The 23,100-nt window shown below is 38.1% G+C and overlaps 1 protein-coding gene across 1 annotated transcript in view; it reads left to right on the top strand.

Annotated features, from left to right (window-relative positions):
• The window catches only part of LOC126455977 (peroxidase-like), a 136,207-nt gene that overhangs the window by 109,000 nt on the left and 4,107 nt on the right, over window positions 1–23,100 (top strand). The window contains exons 12-14 of the mRNA XM_050091733.1: window positions 3,340–3,509; window positions 11,081–11,189; window positions 20,665–20,755. Coding sequence (XP_049947690.1) covers window positions 3,340–3,509; window positions 11,081–11,189; window positions 20,665–20,755 — 370 coding nt within the window. The remainder of the gene's footprint in view (window positions 1–3,339; window positions 3,510–11,080; window positions 11,190–20,664; window positions 20,756–23,100) is intronic.

Raw genomic sequence — 23,100 nt, 5'->3', positions numbered from 1 at the left:
AAAGAAAAGTTTGCATACTAAAATCTAGAGAAATCACTGTTTTATACAGCAAGCATGCATTGTCAGACACTATGAACAAGCACTGGGAACAGTGAGACATGTCTCACTGTACCCTCATTATTCATGTCTCACTGTTCCCAGTTGCAAACTTTTTTCAAAATGGCCCTAAACACATTTGGCTTAAAGCAACATTTCAATGAAGGTGATTTATATGCCTTGGAAAACCATAGTTTTGAGTGACTAATGAAATGATTTGAAAATACCGATGGTCTATTCAGAAACCAGCTATGTAAATTTAGTAAAAATATACATTTAATACCTCTAAGCGCAAATATACCAACAACAAAATCACAACAAGAATGTCAAGTATGAAACGTGGAAATCCATAGACTAAATAATAATGGTTACCACATTCACAGTAGGTACCAACAACTGAAACCAAAATTCCAGAGATAAAACTAATGTCTCACTGTTCGCACTGTATCACTGTTCCCACTCTTCCCCTACTGCAGATCTACCACCCACTGAAAAATCTGTTCATGGATTGCCAAGAGACTGGAACATTGCTATTCATCAAATATCATGTTTGGTGGACTCTGGCATAGAGATGTAGGATCATGAAGTGACATATCCAGATAGGACATCCAAGCTCAGCTCACTGCCCAGCCAGGCTAGGGTCATTGTTGCTGCCCAATGTGGCAGCTCTGTGCACTATATTTTGCACCTGGAAATTTAGTCATGTATTCTTCCTATCTAATGAAGCTATATGGTTCCACAGACTATTTAAAGGCTCAAACATCACTGGTGTATATGTGCAGTCTGAAGTGACAAATGAAAACTTGTACCTAAACTGGGATTCGAAACTGGGTCTCCTGCTCACTAGGAAGGTACGCTAACCACTATCACTATGCCACCCTGACATGGTGGCTGTGCACAACTATCCTCCCTGAAACCCAGCCATAGGTGCTTTTAATCAGATGAAACTATGTGGTTCCAGAGACCATTTCAAGTCTCAAATATCACTGGTGTATATAGGCAGACTGAAGTGATGAACCAATATTTCTATACTTGGCATTTGATCTGCACACCTGTAATACTGTAGTGCTGCAATTATAAGTCATGGTTTGTGATTATTTGTGTTCTAAAGATGGATGTCGAATATGCAAGAGCTGTTTGGCTTTATTCAGTGTACTTAATCAGCATCTGATGTAACGAGCTTCATTATACCTTCTGAAAAAGACAATTTTAAAATTGTCGAAACCTAGATCAAGTGTTCCAATAAACCTTTATTTGGCCGATTTTCTTCTAGCTCTCTAAGTTTATATCAGTTTTAAGGACCAGCAGTTTATGTAGCTCAGTCTCAACTGCAGATTAGAATTAATTCCTTTTCCCAGTAATTTCAATCAGAATTCATATTTAATTAGTATAATTTCAAGCAGGTGTTCAGATAATATTGTATGAGGTTCAACTTTGTAAAATACGTCAGGTGTAAGGCAGGTGGCAACATCAAAAGCTTATCAGAGTCTCACTTTATGGAATAAAACCTGAGGAGAAAAAAATTTGGAAAGATGCTAAATCAGAATCTGTGTAATGGGAAGTCAAAAATTTATTAGAATTGAGTCTCATGATGATTAAGGAAGGTATCTAGCACAACATAGCCCTTCATGTCTTTTATTGTCTCAGGGCTTATTATTATAGAAGTAGCCCTGTGATCTATAAGATATGACATAAAGTTGATGGAATAAGTATGTTTTGACCATCATAGTAACATGGGAAGATTGGCAGTTCTTACTCTGTTCTTGTTCTCTCCCTCATTGTTACAAGTTTTCAAGTCAAGAATGTTGACTGCAGTTTTGTTTCTGTACAACTGTATTTTCTCATTGTGACAGTGGAAAGTAATCATGATTTTTCAGCAGTAACTTGTGAAGATGTTTCTTGTGAGAACAGGATGAGGGGGATTCAGTGATCCTTTAAATAATGATGTGTCATTATAGAGAGTGTCTTGTAAAGAGAATTTGATTTTTCAAGTGGGTGTGAAAGTTCAAAGCAGCAAGCTTAAAAGGAGGATGATAAGTTCATCATTCACAATGTTTTCTCTGTGCAGAAGTGTGAACAAGTCATATAACTGTGCAATGGTCATAGTGAGTTCCACTAACAGGAGTTTATGAAATGGCTACATGTTTTTTGCAAAAAAGAACCCAATTTGCAGCAAAGCAAACTGTGGATGCTTCAGCTTACCAATGCAGACACTTACATAGCTCTGTCATGCAGTTTTTAATTTTTGTAGTCTGCACAGTCTTGAAGCATCTGTTGTACTTTCTGGAGTTGGCTCCTTGTAATTTTGTTTATTTTCCGAAATTAAACCAAATATGAAAGAGCATCATTTCCAAGCTATCAAAAAGCCATTATCAGAGGCACTTCAATAATATTAAAATACCATAACAATTTAATGGGTGCTTTGAAGTCTGGTAAAAAGAAGTGATGGATTGAATTGCAGTGTAGCTAGATTAAAAAATGCTATGTGTGAATATGCTACTTTTCCAATAAATGATTTTCTATAATTATGCTATACAATTCATGATACCTTATTTTGTACCAAGAAATATTATTTTGTCATTTCTCCATTGGAGAATGTATGTGCTGCACTGTTCATCTCAGGTCAGGTTTATTTAGATTTACAAGGAAGCCCAAAACCATTAAATTGAAACCTGTGATCATGACTCTCTTTTCACAGTTCTCTGATTTTAAATACCATGTTCACAAACAAAATTCCCTACATAGGTCATATCTTTGTCAATGAAAGGGAGAATTAAGGTTCTTTTCTTTGGTTGTTTTCTACCAGCAGCATTTTCCTTTATTCTGTTTAACTATATTTCTTTGAAAACTCGCTACCTTTGATTATATTCGTGCATGTGTCAGTAGTTTCTACAGATGTTATGGTGAACTAATAACTCACTATAAGCCTTGAAAGATTTTGTAGTAATTGTCTTATGTGCAGATGTTTACTTTAACCTTTGCAGATATCCATTTGTAACCTTTTAATATTCAAACAAACAGATGGAAAACAGTATCTCATTAGTTGCAGAAAGCCATGTTGCAACTCTGTGCTATGTACGATAAAGTAAACCTTATAAGCTGCCTAGTTGTAAAAGTTTGTGTGTTTCCCACAGATGCTTTCTTCTTTTGTATACAAAGACATGCTGCCATAATTTTTTCCCATAAACTGAACATCAAAACTACTTCCACAGTGGTTTGTGTAATATCATATTTATAACAAATTGCACATGACATTTGATACTAATCATTGATACTAACCATTGTACATGTTTTTTTGTGTAGCCATCCAGATGATGTGGACCTCTGGTCAGCAGGAATAGCAGAAAGGCCTCTGCCAGGAAGCATGGTTGGGCCTACATTCAACTGTATTATTAGTAAAATGTTTCACAAGTTGAAATTTGGAGACAGATTTTGGTATGAAAATGATGGATGGCCCAGCATGTTTAGCCAAGGTAAGTGTTTTAAGTATATATATATATATATAAAAAAAAAAAAAAAAAAGAAGTTACACTCAGGAGACTGACACTGTGTAATAGCATTTTTTTAGCCTTGATAATGGCCTCTGTTTGGCAAGGAAGTGAGTCCATAAGTTTCTTAAAGTCTGTTATATCCAGATGGAGTTAGCTGAGATAGCCCATCTTCTAACTATAATCTATCATAGATCTATCAAACAAAAAACTATGACCAGTTCTTGGAAAAAAGCACAAGCCACACCCATCTACAAAAAGGGCAGTAGAAGTGATCTACAAAACTACCGTCCTATATCCATGACACTGATTTGTTGTGGAATCTTAGAACATATTCTGATCAGGTTATCTTCCATTCAGAAGGCTGTTGCACTCAGCGACTGTTATATTGACTTGTAAATTATAGATTGGAGCGATCAATTGTCCTTTTTAAATTTTATTGTGCAGATCTAGATTTTGGCTAGAAGCTAGCCATTCTCAATGCACTTTTATTTATGCTCTATGCATGTAATGCCTGTTGGTCGGGCATCATCCACAGTTCATTGAATGCTACTCAATGAACTGTGGATGAAGCCTAACCAACAGGCATTACATGCATTGAGCGAAAATAAGAGTGCATTGGGAATGGCTAGCTTCTAGCCGAAATCTAGATTTGCACAATAAAATTTAAAAAGGACGATTGATCGCTGCAACCTATAATTTACAACATATTCTGAACTCAAACATAATGAGGTATCTTGAATAGAGTGATCCCCTCAATGCCAACCAGCATGGATTCTGAAAACATCGACCAGGTGAAACCCAACTTGCGTCTTCTCACATGACATACTGAAAGCTTTGGATCAAGGCAGTCAGGCAGATGTAATATTTCTTGGTTCCTGAAAAGCATTTGAAATCTATGCTTATTGTCAAAAGCATGATAATGTGGGGTATCAAGTGAAATTTGTGACTGGATTGAGGACTTTTTGATAGGGAGGGCACAACATGTCATCTTGGAGGGAGAGTCATTGTCAGATGTAGAAGTAACTTCAGATGTGCCCTAGGAAAGTGTGTTTGGCACTCTTGCTGTTCATGACCTTGCAGACAATATCAATAGTAAAATCAGACTTTTTGCAGATGATGCAGTTCTCTATAATGAAGTACTATCTGAAAGAAGTTCCATGAATATTCAGTCAGATTTTGACAAAATTTCAAAGTGATGCAGAGATTGGTAACTTGCTTTAAATGTTCAGAAATGTAAAATTGCTCACTTCACAAAATGAAAAAAGTAGTGTTCTTAACTGTAATATCAATGAGTCAATGCTGGAATCAGCCAACTCATACAAATACAAGGGTGTAACATTTTGTAGGGACATGAAATGAATTATCACCTAGGCTCAGTTGTGGGTAAAGTGGGTGGTCGACTACAGTTTATCGGTAAAATATTGGGGAAGTGCAGTCAGTCTACAAAGGAGATTACTTACAGATCACTTGTGTGACTGGTTCTAGAATATTTCTTAAATATGTGGGACCAACCTGCACCAAATAATACTAACATGGGATACTGAACATATACAGAGAAGGGCAGCGCAAATGGATGCAGATTTGTTTGATCTGTGTGAGAGTATCACAGGGGCACTGAAGGAACTGGACTGGTAGACTTGTGAAGATAGACATAAACTATCCTGAGAAAGTCCATTAACAAAGTTTTGAGAAACGGCTGTAGATGGTGAGTCTAGGAATATACTGCAACCCTCAGTGTATCACTGACATAGGGATCATGAGGATAGGATTAGAATAATTACTGCATGTACAGAGGCATTCAAACAATCATTCTTTCCACACTCTATATATGAATGGAACAGGAGGACACCTTAACAACTGGTACAATGGGACATACCCTCTGCCATGCACTTCACCATGGTTTGCAAAGTATAGATGTAGATGTAGATTGGTGATTACACCTAAAAAATTGTGAAGACATGGATTGATTTGTTTCACTCACAGTTCCAAATAGTCCTAGACATTTGCTATGGATTTGACACCAGAATGGTGGAAGGGATCAAAATGACTCCTGTCATGATTTTTCCCACAATTTCATATCTATTTTTTTTATTTTTATCATGAAATCATATGAATTTTCCTAATTTTTTTTCTTCTCATTGTGATTCTGTACTAAGATTAGCGAAATATTAATATTTTCTTGGACATTTCATTTGATATACCTAGAATGGCAGAAGGGATCGATTTGACACCACTCCAATTTCTCTGTTAAAGATATGCAGATAATCCAGTAATGAAGCAACAACAATCAGCAATCATACAGAGTTGTTGCTGCTATTTGTTGTATCTTTGCATGCGTGCTTTCCAATCTGTCACAGTTTATATCATTTCATTCTGGTAATATTTATTGTTCATGACAGATGTTTTTGAACATATCTTGTCAGTGTGGACTTTCTGATGAATGATATATATCTTAGAGAATTCCAACTTTTAATCAGAAATTGACAAGGATTTTTTACCAGAGACAAGTGAAGATGAAGATGAAGACATTATGAACAAGTAGGAATTAGTGAAAGAGGATTCAGATGCTGATCTATGTCAATCTTCACCTCATACATTGGAGCAGGTCAATTGAATGCCTCTACAAAGATGGCTGTGAGGGATGGAACCAAGTGGTTGATTGCCAGTTTTTCATCTTCTGGAAGAAGGTTGCCTGTAAAAATTCTGCAGGAGAGAGACAGTCCCACTGCTTATACTTACCAGTGAGTAGATGACTCTGTCATAATTCCTTTGCATCTTATTTTTGAAAAAGCAGCACATCATCTCATGGAAATGTAAGCACAGCTAAATGCTAAAAAAGTACTAAAAAGCAATGACTGGACCATATCACTTGAGAAGCTAGAAAAATTGATAGCCTTCATACTTGCTTGGGGTTTCATTTGTGCAAAAGGAATGTCGGGAGATGATTTTGCTCATACTCTTGGGGGCCTATTTTCATCAAGGATATTATAACATACAACAGATTTCAGGAGCTTCTCAGATTTCTCTGTTCAATCAAAGATCAACATTGGCTGAAAGCCTGCCAGCTAACAAATTCACTCTTGTGTGTGTGGAGAAAGTTCATAGAAAAGAGTATTTTTACTTATTACATTCAAGAAAATATAAACCTACATGACCAACTATTATTGAGCAAAACATGTGGGCAACAAACCTGACAAACATGGTCTCAGATTCTGCATTGATGCCAGTGTTGTGACAAAGTGTATGTGTAATACTTTTCCATACCTTGGAAAAGAGTACATACATAGAGAAAAGCAACCACACAGAGAGTATGTTGTTCTGCATCTAATGGAGCCACACTTACTTCAAGGAAGAAAGGTGATGACAGATAAGTTTTTCATGTCTTTTCAAATTGCTAAGAAGTTCAAAGAAAACAAACTTCCTTACTTGGTACAATCAACAAGATCTGTTGTGAGAACCCTGTTTAAGTAAAGAAGCCAAATGCTGAAATACAATCCACCACCATCCTGCACCACATTGACAACACATGCCACATGATAACTGTATACCAAGGAAAGAAGAATAAAAACGGCTTTCTTGTGAGTACACTGCATACTGAAGGAGCAATAATCAAAGAAGGAAAGAAGAGACATAATACCACAACATTCCACAATGCAATAAAATATGAGGTGTATGTTGTTGATCAAATGGCCCACAAGTACAGAACAGTGGTTGCATGTAGGAGATGGCTGATGCATACTACTACATTGTCTTGGACATGGTGGCAGTGAATGCAAGAGACATCTACAAAATAATAATGAACAAGAATATAGAAAACGTTCATACTCGATCTGAGGTATGAACTCAAGGGAATGAAAGTTCAGGAAGACGAACAGTCCAAAGAAGATGATATGGGACAAAAATCACCTAGAAGGTGGAAGAAGTGTCAAATCAGCCTCAGCAAAGGCAACAAGACTAGCAACAACTGTGCAAAGTGCCACTAATCTGTATGCAGGAAATATGCATGTAAAACAGAAATCACCTGTGCTAAGTGCATCTAACAGATTCCAATGACTTGAGTAAAGGGCACAGAGGTAGGCTGCGCAAAATTTTACCACCACTCTACAATGTGGTAGCATATAGCTTTTTCACTTACATGGGTAGTTATTGTAACTAATAGTTACATAAATTTTTAGTGTGTGTGTGTGGGGGGGGGGGGGGGGGGGGCGCATGGAAGTAGTGGGAATCAAAGCTCAGCTGCCAGTCTATCACTCGCGAAGATCTGTCACTTGAAGTTTCCTCATACTCTACACATAAATCTTTACAGAGCATTTTACCTTTTCCCATGGCCCACTCTAGTGAAATATTCCATGAACTTGAAAGGGGCATCTACCGGCTTTTATTAACAAAGTTTGAGCAATATAGGTGAGCCTCATCCCACTCCCTTTTGCTGTTGATTTACATTTGGAGAAGACCTACCTATCACTTTTAAATTTCACTTCCTCCTCCTAAGATCTACTGGTAAGGGGACTACTTATCAGGTCATCTACAGAAAACACTTTCTTACTAAAAGGAGATGGCATTTTCCACTTTTGCTAGTTTCAGCCTTCTAGACCATATTAAAGTGATTTTGTGGTTCTGCAATAGAAAAGTGTATCCTACATACTGAAATTTCAGTGTCTGTATATTTGTGTTCTCATCATTTCGGTTCACAAATGCTATTTTGTTTTGACAGCTTGACATTTACACTGGCATTATACATTTATTACTTACTTAAATATATTTAAATTTTGTAATTAATAAAGCTGACAAACCAACAAGTGAGCATTTGAGCACCAGAATGAATAGAAAACACAAATTTAAAGATGCTCACATTTCAATACATAAGGCATAGATTTCTATTGCAGAATCACAAACTCACTTGAGAATGGCCTAGAAGCCAGAACTAGTTGTCAACAAATGAAATTAATACAGCAAAAGTGGAAAATGCCGGCTTCCTTTAATAATTTCATTGCTGTGGTACCTGCTATGGAAAAAACCTTCCATACTAAATTTACACATATACTCGCTTTTTGTAGGATCATCTATAGACTTTTGACTTACAAGAGTAGTTGTTGTTGTTCTTGTTGTGGTCTTCAGTCCTGAGACTGGTTTGATGCAGCTCTCCATGCTACTCTATCCTGTGCAAGCTTTTTCATCTCCCAGTACCTACTGCAACCTACATCCTTCTGAATCTGCTTAGTGTATTCATCTCTTGGTCTCCCTCTACGATTTTTACCCTCCACGCTGCCCTCCAATACTAAATTGGTGATCCCTTGATCCTTGAACAAGAGTAGTTATCATAACTAAATTGAATTCATTAATTTTATGTATATAAACTGAACTGTTCAAATGTATTTAAATTTTATAGTTAATTGTTTAACATTACAAGGAACAAAATAAAATTAAAAAAAAAATTGTTGCAGTGGGAATCAAAACAGACCAATGAATTACTAGTCACTGCATTTAATTACTCTCCCACGGAGCCTTTACTGCAAGTGCTCTTCAAAACCCCTCATATTGTATACTTGTACAATACATTACACACAATTCCCAAGAAAAATATTGGCCTGGTGCTGTGAGAAACATAGCACTAGTACTGGGTGAAGGGATGATGTCACATCAGTGCATTCACAGTCAAAAACAAGGAGCTGTGTCCCTTCTCTGAGTTGATTGTAGCACAGCTGACCACCAATTCAGCACTCGACTACGGTTACTAGTTATCACAGAGAGAGCACTGCAAAACATGTTTTCATCTGTTTTATTTGTGTACGAATACTCATTCAATGAGAAATGGTGTATTGTAATTTTAGTGTGATTTTGGCTCACATTCTTAGGAAATGGTATAATTTTAGTGCAATTTCTGGCTTGCATTTGAAGAGAAATGGCATAACTTATTTTCAATGTGTTGTAGCACATTAGCTCATGATAACCAGCCACCACTGAAAAGGTACAACAAACCAGTGTGTAGAAAAGTTGTGAATATGTTATGGACCATTTACATTGCAAGTATCTATAAGGTTCTACAACTAGTTAATGTATGAAAGTCTATAGTTTAAGAAACTTGTTTATTGAAGTGAGTAAGTAATGTATAAATTATCAAGTTAAATAATTAATGTTACAACTCACAAAAAGGTAGGGATCAACAGACACTAAAATAAAGTACTCATTGAAGTCAAATATTAAAATATTTTATGCAGGTTCAAAATGACTTTTTTCCTGCAATTTTAGGAAAATCAGAAACTCCTCTGTCCTAGTGTTAAGATCATGTGATTTAGTTAGCCAGCCAAGGTGTAATAGGGTGCATGAGTGATCATCAAACCAGGAATGTGTGCATTCAGCCTTATGAAATTGACTGTTATCATCTTGACAGATAAGAGCAGCAAAATTTGGAAATTTGTGGTAAGGTCTTATGGGACCAAACTGCTGAGGTCATCAGTCCCTAGTCTTACTCACTACTTAGTCTAACATAAACTAACTTATGCTAAGAAAAGAACAACACACACACACACACACACACACACACACACACACACACACACACACACACACACACACATGCCCGATATGGGAAATCGCACGAACCATGACAAGACGCCTCAGACTGTGTGGCTGCCCCACACAGCTGCAAGAGTGGCCACAGAATACTGATCATGGAGATGTAGAAGAAAGGGCAAACACTTGATCACCAGGAATTTTGAAACAGACGTCTCACTTGATATTTGGGTAACATGAATGAGTGGGCCCAAGTTATGGTATGATAAACATCCCCAAAACATCACAGGACCACCTTCAGCCTGAAATTTATCCTCCAAGCTTCATTGAGCTATCAGTACATTCGATGCTGTGCAGGCAAAATTGTGACTTGTCAGACCACACTAGATGCCCTGTCAACTACTGTACAATTTCTGTGAAGTTCATCCCATGAAAGATGTCTACCATTATCAGCAATGCTTTTTTTGTGTGGTATATGACTCCAAATGTCCATTGCACACAGTTCCATCTGTGCTGATTGAGATGGACCTCTATTCACCAAAATCAGTAATTTCTATCAGGCTTTAAACCCTTTATCATTGTCAAAGCATGAATCTCATCTTTTGTCCCTGTTGGTTAAGATCCTTTTGTCACCATTACCCATAAGCCATGTTACATGGCTGCAAGTTGTATGCCATTCATTTTATACACACTTGACAGTTCACGATGATACACCAACAAATTGTGCAGCTTCATTCGTTGTGTGACCGTGTGTGAGTCTGGATATATAATTCCTTTCTGCCAATCTGTCATGTCTCTACATGAACCCGCCTTACTGCACTGGTTCTCTACAACAGATTGGTATATTTGCATCACTTCATTACCATGACATCTGTCAGCAATGGAGAGTAACATGACTACTTGGTACCAATTCTACGTTCTCTACGACACTTCAAAGTGATCAGTGTGCTCTTTTATGGGGTGACTAATATTTTGTCTGGTGAGCCAAGTTACTCATTGCCTAAAATATGTTTTTATTTTGATTATGTTATCTATTTCAGATCAGCTTAAAGAAATAAGGAAAGTACGTTTGTCTCGACTGTTGTGTGATTCTGGTGATGAAATACAAGCAGTTCAGTTATATGCTATGGTGTTACCAGATTCAAATAAGTAAGTAATATATGATGTATCTATTTTGTTCATAAACACTTTTGCATTGATCCCACTTAACTCAATTTGGAAAGAGAAATATTCAATTCCACAGCTAGCCATTCAGATTTAGTTTCACCATAGTTTTTGCAGCTAGCATAATGTGGATGGGCAGTTAAAAAAATGTACCGTCAGTTTCCTTTCCCATCTTTGTCCCCTGAACTTTGTGTTCAGTCTGTAGTGACCTAGTCTTCATCAGGACTTTAAACCCTGATTTTGTTGCTTTTGTGCTAATATTTACTGCTTCACTCCTTTTATGACCCTTCTGTATAATGAAAATTGATATAGAACTATTGACTAGATGCATTTAACTTCATTTGTAAAGTACTTTCAATAAAAGGTAGATATTAGGAGAAAAACAGAGGCAAATACACCAAAGAGCAACAGAAACTGGTACATCTGGTACATTCTTCCATAAGTTATACAGTAAGAGATAGTTTTAATTATTTAAATGAAGAGAGCGTGTTTGAAAGTTGCTCTGTAGAGCTGAGTGATCTGAATACATTGGTTATAGCAATCTACAGAATCCCTGGATGTGCGGTAACAAAAGTGTTTTTAACCAAATTCGAATGCCTCCTGGAAAAACTCCAGAAAGAAAGTAAGAAAAAAGTTGTTATAGCGCAGACTTCAACTTAAATGTCTTAGTTGAAAGCAATGATTCCACAAAATTTCATGACTTAATTCAGAAATCTGGTTTCAAGCTAAATTTTTCTGAAGGCACTAGGGAAAACAGCAGATCAGTGACCTGCATTGATAATATTATTACTAACTACATATTTGACAGTGGAAATAAGCACAAATACTAGTTAGACTTGGGTATTTCAGATCACTCAGCTCTGTTTATTGAGCTCCCAAAAGCAAATAACCTAAAGCCTCCAGAAGTGTGTATAAAAAGGGATCTCAGTAAAAGTAAAATGGATTTATTCCGCAGTAAATTAAGTATAATAAACTGGCCTGTAGACTACAATAGTTCAAGCTCGATAAACTACACTCCTGGAAATGGAAAAAAGAACACATTGACACTGGTGTGTCAGACCCACCATACTTGCTCCGGACACTGTGAGACGGCTGTACAAGCAATGATCACACGCACGGCACAGCGGACACACCAGGAACCGCGGTGTCGGCCGTCAAATGGCGCTAGCTGTGCAGCATTTGTGCACCGCTGCCGTCAGTGTCAGCCAGTTTGCCATGGCATACGGAGCTCCATCGCAGTCTTTAACACTGGTAGCATGCCGCGACAGCGTGGACGTGAACCGTATGTGCAGTTGACGGACTTTGAGCGAGGGCGTATAGTGGGCATGCGGGAGGCCGGGTGGACGTACCGCCGAATTGCTCAACACGTGGGGCGTGAGGTCTCCACAGTACATCGATGTTGTCGCCAGTGGTCGGCGGAAGGTGCACGTGCCCGTCGACCTGGGACCGGACCGCAGCGACGCACGGATGCACGCCAAGACCGTAGGATCCTACGCAGTGCCGTAGGGGACCGCACCGCCACTTCCCAGCAAATTAGGGACACTGTTGCTCCTGGGGTATCGGCGAGGATCATTCGCAACCGTCTCCATGAAGCTGGGCTACGGTCCCGCACACCGTTAGGCCGTCTTCCGCTCACGCCCCAACATCGTGCAGCCCGCCTCCAGTGGTGTCGCGACAGGCGTGAATGGAGGGACGAATGGAGACGTGTCATCTTCAGCGATGAGAGTCGCTTCTGCCTTGGTGCCAATGATGGTCGTATGCGTGTTTGACGCCGTGCAGGTGAGCGCCACAATCAGGACTGCATACGACAGAGGCACACAGGGCCAACACCCGGCATCATGGAGTGGGGAGCGATCTCCTACACTGGCCGTACACCACTGGTGATCGTCGAGGGGACACTGAGTAGTGCACGGTACATCCAAACCATCATCGAACCCATCGTTCTACCATTCCTAGACCGGCAAGGGAACTTGCTGTTCCAACAGGACAATGCACGTCCGCATGTATCCCGTGCCACCCAACGTGCTCTAGAAGGTGTAAGTCAACTACCCTGGCCAGCAAGATCTCCGGATCTGTCCCCCATTGAGCATGTTTGGGACTGGATGAAGCGTCGTCTCACGCGGTCTGCACGTCCAGCACGAACGCTGGTCCAACTGAGGCGCCAGGTGGAAATGGCATGGCAAGCCGTTCCACAGGACTACATCCAGCATCTCTACGATCGTCTCCATGGGAGAATAGCAGCCTGCATTGCTGCGAAAGGTGGATATACACTGTACTAGTGCCGACATTGTGCATGCTCTGTTGCCTGTGTCTATGTGCCTGTGGTTCTGTCAGTGTGATCATGTGATGTATCTGATCCCAGGAATGTGTCAATAAAGTTTCCCCTTCCTGGGACAATGAATTCACGGTGTTCTTATTTCAGTTTCCAGGAGTGTATGACAAATTCTTAAATTGTTTCTTAGAGGTATTTAATGAATCATTTCCTCGTAGATATAAGCAAAAGAAGGTTAATGGTAAACTCAGATGGATTACAACAGGAATAAAGATCTCCAGTGCCAGAAAGAGAGAGCTCCACAATGAGTTAAAATCAAACAGAAATCCAGATTTTGTTATTTATGTCAAACAGTATAAAGCTGTATTTAGGAAAGTTGTAGCGGCAGCTAAAAAAATGGCGAATAATAAATTCATACGAGAACACAGAAATAAGACAAAAGCAGTGTGGTCAGTTGTTCAGTCTGAACTAGGAGTCAAAGTAAAAATTCATGAGATTTTGAAAATTAGACATGAAAATGAAATTATAGTAAACCCTGTTCAGATGTCAAGTTGTTTCAATGAATTCTTCCTAAACGTAGTAAGATCGGATGTGGATATGACATTCTATAAGGGCATCACAAATTTGGAAAACAGCCAGAACACATCTTTTACACAATTTGAAAAAATAGCCCAAAGGGATGTGGAAAAGGAAATATTGTCTCTAAAAAACAAAACCTCACATGGGTGGGATGAAATAACAACATCTGTAATCAAGTATGTGTACGATATTATTTCCCAACTACTGTCAACTATTATAAATCAATCTTATGAACAGGGATGCTTTCCAGAGGTATTGAAATATGGTGAGATCAAACCTCTATTCAAGAAAGGATCGACAGAAGATATGGGGAATTACCACCCTATCTCTCTCTTGCCGGTCTTCTCTAAAGTGTTTGAAAAGATTGTAGCAAAACAAATTAATAACTTTCTTACTGTAAATGATATAATTTTTAAAAACCAGTTCGGATTCCAACAGGGTAAAAGCACTGCGAATGCTATAAATGAGTTTATCCAAAAAATATGCTCCACGTTAGGTAAAGGTAGAAAGGTCACAGGTATATTCTGTGATCTGACTAAAGCTTTTGATTCAGTGAACCATGCATTACTCCTCCACGAATTACAGATGTATGGAATCAGAGACACTGCTTTAAAATGGTTTAGCTCTTACCTGTCAGGTAGGAAACAAAGAGTAATTTTAACTTCAAATGGAACCAATTATTCATCAGACTGGAAAACAGTTCCCCAAGGAGTCCCACAAGGTTTGATATTGGGTCCCCATCTGTTTCTTTTTTACGTAAATGACCTACCACTTGCTATTGATGTTCATTCAGTCTTATTTGCTGATGATACATCAGTTCTAATTGAAAATGAGGCATCTGAAAATATTCCAGAAAAAGCCAAAAATACTTTAGAAAAACTTGAATCTTGGTTCTATCAAAATGGACTAAAACTAAATGTAACTAAAACCAAAATGATGCAATTTGAAGCTAAATCATTAGAAAGGAGTGAAATAAAGATAACTTGCAATGATCAGGATATTACAGAAGCAAACCACGTGAAGTTCTTAGGCCTAAATCTTGACAAAAATTTAAATTGGAAGGTACACATAGATTACTTAGCAAATAAACTGAACAACTTAGCATTTGCAATGTGTATTTTGTCAGGTGCCACAAACATGGATACCAGAAAGATAGTTTATCACTGCTACTTTGAGTCAGTTATTCGTTATGGCATAATCTTCTGGGGAAATTCAGCAAATGTCACTAGGCTCCTAGTATTACAAAAGAAAGTAATTAGAAACATGTGTGTTGCAAAAAAACAGGAATCCTGTCGACCACTGTTAAAAAATTTAAAAGTACTATCTATCCCCTCACTTTACATATATGAGATGGTGGTGTTCCTATATAGAAATCAACATACACTAGACAATTTCCGTTTTGACCACAACTACAGCATTCGCCACAGAGATAACTTCAAACTTCCAACACATCGTTTAAAACTTTATGCCCAAACGCCAGAGTATATGGGGTTAAAAATTTTCAATAAAATAAAAGGCAGTAATATATTTAAAATGGAGATTGGTTCACTGAAAAAATTGCTCTTTACTCTCCTGGTGGAAAAGTGTTAGTATTCTGTCGATGAATTCATTGAGGACAGCTTCACAATCTGAACACAGGGATTGTAATACATTTATTATTTTATGTACATGTGTAGCTGTAACTTAGAAATGTAAAATATAATGTAAACTTTTGTATTTCTCTTAAAAAAAGTGAAAAAAGTTTCTTTTGTAAACCTTGACATGTCTCCTGTACATCAAATCAAATGATTTGAAAATTGTATGTAATGAGATGAATAAACCACATAACACATAACATAACAATACCATATAGGACGCCCATGAACATGCAGAAGTGGTGCAATATGATGTAGTATGGATTCGACTAATGTCTGAACTATTGCTGGAGGGAATTGACACCATGAATCCTGCAGGGCTGTCCATAAATCTGTAAGAGTATGAGGGAGTCGAGATCTCTTCTGAACAGCATGTTGCAAGGCATCTCAGATATGCTCAGTAATGTTCATATCTGGGGGTCTGGTGGCCAGCAGAAATGTTTAAGCTGAGAAGAGTGTTCATGGAACCACTCTATAGCAATTCTGGATGTGTGGAGTGCCACATCGTCCTCCTGGAATTTGCCCCAGTCCATTGGAATGCACACTGGACATGGATGGATGCTGGTGATTAGGCAGAATGCTTACATATGTGTTACCTGTCAGAGTCGTATCTAGATGTAATAGGGGTCCCATATTACTCCAACTGCAAACACCCCACACCATTACAGAGCATCCACCACCAGCTTGAACAGTCCCCTGCTGACATGCAGGGTCCACGGATTCAAGAAGGGTCCATGGATTCAAGAGGCTGTCTCCATACCAGTACACATCCATTCACTCGATACAATTTTAAACGAGACTCGTCTGACCAGGCAACATGTTTCCAGTCATCAACAGTCCAATGTAGGTGTTGATGGGCCCAGGTGAGGTGTAAAGCTTGTGTCTTGTAGTCATCAAGGGTACACGAGTGGGCCTTCTGCTCCGAAAGCCCATATCAATGATGTTTTGTTGAATGGTTCACATGCTGACTCTTGCTGATGGCCCAGCATTGAAATTTGCAGCAATTTGTGGAAGGGTTGCACTTCCGTCATGTTGAACGAATCTCTTCAGTCGTTGTTGGTCCCATTCTTGCAGGATCTTCTTCCAGCTGCAGCGATGTTGGAAATTTGATGTTTTACTGGATTCCTGATATTCATGGTACACTCGTGAAATGGTTGTACGGGAAAACCCCATTTCATTGCTACCTCAGAGATGCAGTGTCCCATCGCTTGTCGCCAAATATAACACCACATTCAAAGTCACTTGAATCTTGATAACCTACCATTGTAGCAGCAGTAACAGATCTAATGACTGTGCCAACCTCTTGATGTCTTATATAGGCATTTCCGACTGCAGTGCCGTCTTATGCATGTTTACATATCTCTGTATTTGAATAGGCATGACTATACCAGTTTCTTTGGTGCTTCAGTGTACGAAGTGATTATAGGGATAGAAGGCATGTGTTGTACAAGGTAAAATGTGGATAGAGAGGTTTGTAATGGCATGCCTTGTTGTGGTCCACAACTCTTTCTTTCCCTCCTTTACTGTAATGTCTTCCTTTCAATTTGCCACATTATCATTATATCTCAATATCTTTTCGAGTATTAAACTTTTACCACAGTGTCATGTTTTGTATATAGATTTATGTAGATTAGATCTGCAGAGATAAAGCTTCTGTTCTTACTGTTTAAAATATCTCAAACATAATGAGACAGTTAAACTGTTTTCCAATTTAATTTTAAGAACTGTTTTGGAGGTTCATGATTTAGCACTGGGGAAGAGGTTAAACAAAGATAACTTTGTTTGTATACATTTGTTAATTGAAATCTTCAAACATCAGTTTTATTTATTTTCTCAAAATATTAAACTTTGATTTATTAATCTTTCAGAAATTATATCGTTGGCATCACATTCGTTAAAATAACAACATCAACAGTTCAATGTCAATTGCAATCTACCAGCTGTTAGAAGACCAAAATGGTCCCCATTCTAACAGAAACAATATAATGATGAATTTGATAGCAAACAAAAATTTATTCTACCACATGATGGTTGTAGACTGCACACCTTTAGTGTTAACATGTTATTGTATGCAGCAGCATTTGTAAAAGTTTTAGGGTATGTGTTTAATTTTATTGGACTGACTGACACACAGATTCATAGTGATTTAATTACCTTGTTTGGCTTTGTCATTAGTGTATCATTTCTTTGCAGCATAAATCTTTTTAACTTGAGCTATACTTGACTTCTGAATTGTCATAGTAATTTTCTACACTTTTGCAAGGTATAAATTGTATTTATCACATGTGAGAAGTAAAATGTGTATGTTGAACAGGGACATAAACCCAGATACCTCACGCGTGTGTAATGTTTTATCAATTCCACTAACAGATCATATCTCGTGGACTATCTCAACCCTTCTATTTGGTCAGAGGAGCTAAAATTGAGGAAGAGGGAGGGAGATTTGAGGTTACTGCTGGTCACAGTTCAAGAGGTGGCCAGTCATATTGGTAGATAGTTTGTCCATTGTGATACCTACATAGGGCCAGCGCAACTTCAACATGATGTGGCTGATTTCATATGTGATCCTACCTCTGGTTGGATACAAAATGTTTGTGAGTGGACTGTGATATGAACTGTAGGATGAGTATATGGGATACTCTTGCATCTGGCTTTACCATGGAAGAATAACACTGAGGATGCAGGACTGTGAGCAAGTATTGAATAGTGACTGAATAAAATATTAGGTAGATTATATGGGAGTTTGGCGGTCAAAACCTTAGAAGAAGGTCACAGCTAAGATTTTCAAAGTTGGACAGGAAGGAAAGTATTGGCTGGGAACAAATAGCAATAGGTATGTTTGAGATATGGAAGTAGATGATGAAAGAGAGCTGTTTATGGAGTAACTTGACAAGATATTGTCTTTTAGTGTGAGCTCTTACAAGCTTACCAACATGCTTTTCTAATTACCACTCTGAATTGCAGACGTGATGTACATGTGTAGCCAGGCTGTAGAAGAGGGGCTGATAGAATCATAATGAAATGAAAGCTTGACTTACAGCAAAGGATGAAACTGATGATCACTGTAAAATTGGATGTGACATAGACTGCATTAACAGATATTAATGTAGTGATATGTGATAAGCAGATGTAAGACTGAAACAATAACAGTGGGAAAGTAATATAGTTTTACTGTATAAAAATTACTAAAATAAGGTTGATGCCTTTAAAGGAATTGGATTGCAATCTTCAGCAACCACAGTTAGGTTCAGTCTATTCTACTGTCAGTCATGTCTTAATAATTGCAAGAACAGTTGGCCCTTTTTGGAGAAACTGACTGAAATGAAGACTACACAGCTCCCAAGATTGTGGCAGATCTCTACTGATCATGTTAAATAATTGAGTTTGTGACCTACTTCAGTGGCTGTGATCCTCAATTCCATAAATGCCTTGTCAAACGTTCCACAGTACTAGGCATCAGTTCTCTGGCACTTCTGGTCTCATATCTTCTGATCCACAATGCAACATGAGGCATAGGAATAATGTGTGTACTAAAATATATCCTGGTAACATTCTGACCTGTGACTCAGTGATGTGTATACAAAGTATGAAGGAAACTAGCCATGGGCCATCAATGGGTCTTATTTTCATTGGAATTCCTCATTCAGTAGCATACAGAATATCGCTACAAGATGTGATGCTCTCACCTTGCAATACAGGATTCACATTTCCTCACATCGTGGATGAAGCCCTCCGGTATGTCTTGTTGTAACACTTTCCATTGCTGCACAACTTTTTGTGGAAGGGAGTTAGTCTGTGGCAGCAGTATCTGGGATGTAATTCTTTGACTTAGAGTGTTCTGTGAACGTTCAATCAAGTTTAAGTCTGGAGAGTGTGTGAGAGAGAGAGAGAGAGGAGGGGGGGGGGGGGGGGGGGGGCGGTGAGCTGGCTGCTCTATACTCGTGTTATCATCATTTTGCATGTGCTTAACTACCAGGACAGCCCTATGTGGTTGGGTATTATCATCCATATGGCGGAAAAAAGGTCCATAAGTATCAGAGAAAAGGAACAAACATTGTGCAAGATGTCAACACTACAGAATTAAGCTGTTACAGTACCTCTAGGAAACATGTGCTGTGGCTTATGGGCTTCCAACATATGACCAAGACTTTTTGTTGTATCAGTCCCTCTTGACAATATAGGTAGGGTTGTGACATGTTCTTAGGTTGTTCAGATGAACATACCACAACAGTCAACTGCCAAGTTATACAGCAACTCATCCATGAACACGATGCAACCCCTCTCTATCAGGACCCTCTCAAAGTAATGCAAGACATCACATTTATCAAGCCAAGTAAGGTAAGTACTGTGCTGATTGAACATCATTGAACACTTAATGCTTGACATCAATTCTGATGTTCTATAGTATTACATAATTGACCTTACTGCGATTGAAATATTTTGTCCTTCCTGGAATCTTCTCCATAACCATGAAAATGATAGTGTGAGTGACATTCAATTCTCAGCCCATGTCTTCTGGTTGGTCACTAATCTTCCTGTGATTGGGACACATGTAATGTTATCCATACTATATACCTTAAGCACACAAGACACAACATAATACAGTTGGAACTATTATAGCCTAGAACTCTTCCCACAATGGATTGTTTCATCCACACAAAGTAGTCATGTACTAGCATGCCATAAATGCCAAATTTTTCAAGTTACTCCACCACAGTTAAAACCCACAGAGCACTCCTGTAACCTTTTTATGTCTCAAAGATCCTTTAGTTTATGAATGGGAGTGTGTGTTGCTGGTATTTGAAGAAAAATCTTTCCATGAATCTATAGCAAGTTGAAGGTCTGCAATTGTTTCTAAATCCATTCTCAGTTTTGTTAAAGCTATTGTAATATTTTACTACCTATTATTCCTTAATTCCATTTATCTTACTTTTAACAATCAGTGTGTTTCATTAAATTATGATGAATCTTACAGAAATCCTCGAGTCACATGCAATAGCAAGCTTCTACCTAGATTGGATTTAACAAAATGGAAGGATCAGAGCTTACAGGATAACCTATCAGAAGTAAGTCTTGTTAGAGATTAGGTTATTTGTTTTGTAATTACATTATTCATTCTTGAAACATAGATTATGATGGTTCTAAGAAAAAGAAGGCACATTAAAATTGAAAAGTTAGCTTGTTTAGGGACTGAGGAGAAAAATGTATACAATGATGCAAATGATGGTGAAGAAAAGGACCAATAGTTCAAAACAACAATATCAAGAGAGACATTAGAGGATGAAAAACAAAGATTGCAGATTTCAGTGTTATGAATTTTTCTCTTACAAACATACTTCTATGTGTTTCATCTATATCCTCAGTATATTTTCATTGTATTTCCAATTTGGGCATTTATTCTGCCTTCTCTTAGACTACATGTTCACATTTGATCTCTTGTCCAATGATTGCAATCTCTTTACATGAATGTCCTGAGTGATTCATGGACTCATCGTCACCCAGTCCAAACTGCTAAGGATAGAAACTTGAAATGTGGAGGGGGCATTGATCTTATGTTGTAGACGTTGTTTAGTAAGCGATTTTTTGAAATTCAACCTTTAAGGGAGTGAAATAGGACATGGAAGGTTTTTCGAAATGTGTTATCAAAGAACTGCTAATGCATTTTTAAGGCTACGTCTATAAAACTAGTGCTTCACTTCTCTGTTAGAAGTAAAAAAGTAAAAGTTTTAGTGTTTTTTGAAAATTCAACCCCCAAGGGGTTGAAAAGGGGATGAAAGTTTTTATGGAAGTAGTTCATTATGAAAGCAATTTTGAAGATAAATCTATGAACATTGGTATTTGGCTTCTCAGTTAGAAATAAAGAAATATGTTAGGGATGAGAGTTTGTATGGAAATGTTACTACAAGAACTCAAAAGACTGGTTTAAAAAAAAAAAAAAAAAAAAAAAAAAAAAAAAAAAAAAAAAAAAAAAAAAAACTGACAACTCCAGCTATCAGAGTCACTTTTTGGTGAGAAGTACATCCGAAAAAGCCCATGTCTATAGGGGTAACATGGCAAACATGTCTCACCTTCCTATTTTTATCATGGGACACTGAGTGAATGTACATCCTTATCATTGAAAGAATGTACAAAAAAAGAAAAAGAAGAAGAACTTAATACATTTTTACTCCTGTCTTTTTTCATTTTTTAAATATTTTATTTTTATGCAAATGAAAACTTATTGTTATAGTGTAACAAATGATTGCAGTAACGGACTGTCCTTCACCTTTAAGGAAAAGTGCAGTGGCAAATGAATGCATAGAAAGTAGAGGTGGTGAACTATTGTCTTCTGTTCTTATTGAGACTTGAAATTTAAAGATGCAGTTAAAAACAGTTAGACAACACTGTAGAGCAACCAGTCTTCTCTACTTTTTATGTGTCTAAACACCATTTTGCACTTTATACTAAAGATTGTAATATTTCTTTCCATTAATCAACCCAGTTGTAATATTTCATCCCAGATGAGCAACGTAATTGTAATATTCCTTCCCATACCAATAAGCCACAAAGTTGAACCTTAAAGACAGTAAGTGCATTTTAGGTTTGGTTTTTACCATTCTTGCACTACATACATTGAAGTGACAAAAGTCATGGCATACCTCCTGATACCATGTCAGACCTCATTTTGCTCTGCATAGTGCAGCAACTCAATGCAGCAACAAGTCATTGGATGTCACCTGCAGAGATCTTGAGCCATGCTGCCTCTATAGCCATCCATAATTGCAAAAGTGTTGCTGGTGCAGGATTTTGTGCACAAACTGGCCTTTTGACTCTGTCCCATAAATGTTTGATAGATTTCATGTCAGTTGGTCTGGTGGCCAGATCATTTGCTCGAATCGTCCAGATTGCTCTTCAGGCCAGTTGTGAAAAATTGTGGCCCAATGACATGAAGTCCATGTGAATTGTCCCTAAATAGCAATCATAACCATTTCCAGTGAACGATTGATTCACTTGGAGCAGAGGGCCCAGTCCATTCCACGTAAACATAGCTCACACCATTATGGAGCCACCACCAGCTTGCACAATTCCTTGTTGACAACTTGTGCCCTGCCTTCAGGAGTATGTGCCACACTGAACGCTACCATCGGCTTGTAGCCACTGAAATCAGTACTCATCTGGCCAGGCCATGGTTTTCTAGTTATCTATGGTCCAACCAATATGATCATGAGCCCAGGAGAGGCACTGCAGGCAATTTCATGCTGTTGGCAAAGGCATTTGTGTCGGTCATCTGCTGTCATAGCCCATTAATGGCAAATTTCACCATGCTGTCATAATGATACATTTGTTGTATGCCTCACACTGATTTCTGTGATTATTTCATGCAGTGTTGCTTGTCCATTAACATTGACAACTCCATGCAAATGGTGCTGCT

This window comes from Schistocerca serialis, chromosome 2, assembly GCF_023864345.2.
Source record: "Schistocerca serialis cubense isolate TAMUIC-IGC-003099 chromosome 2, iqSchSeri2.2, whole genome shotgun sequence".
Taxonomy (NCBI): domain Eukaryota; kingdom Metazoa; phylum Arthropoda; class Insecta; order Orthoptera; family Acrididae; genus Schistocerca; species Schistocerca serialis.
The sequence above is the reverse complement of the archived record's forward strand: the minus strand, read 5'-3'. Positions and strand labels throughout refer to the sequence as shown.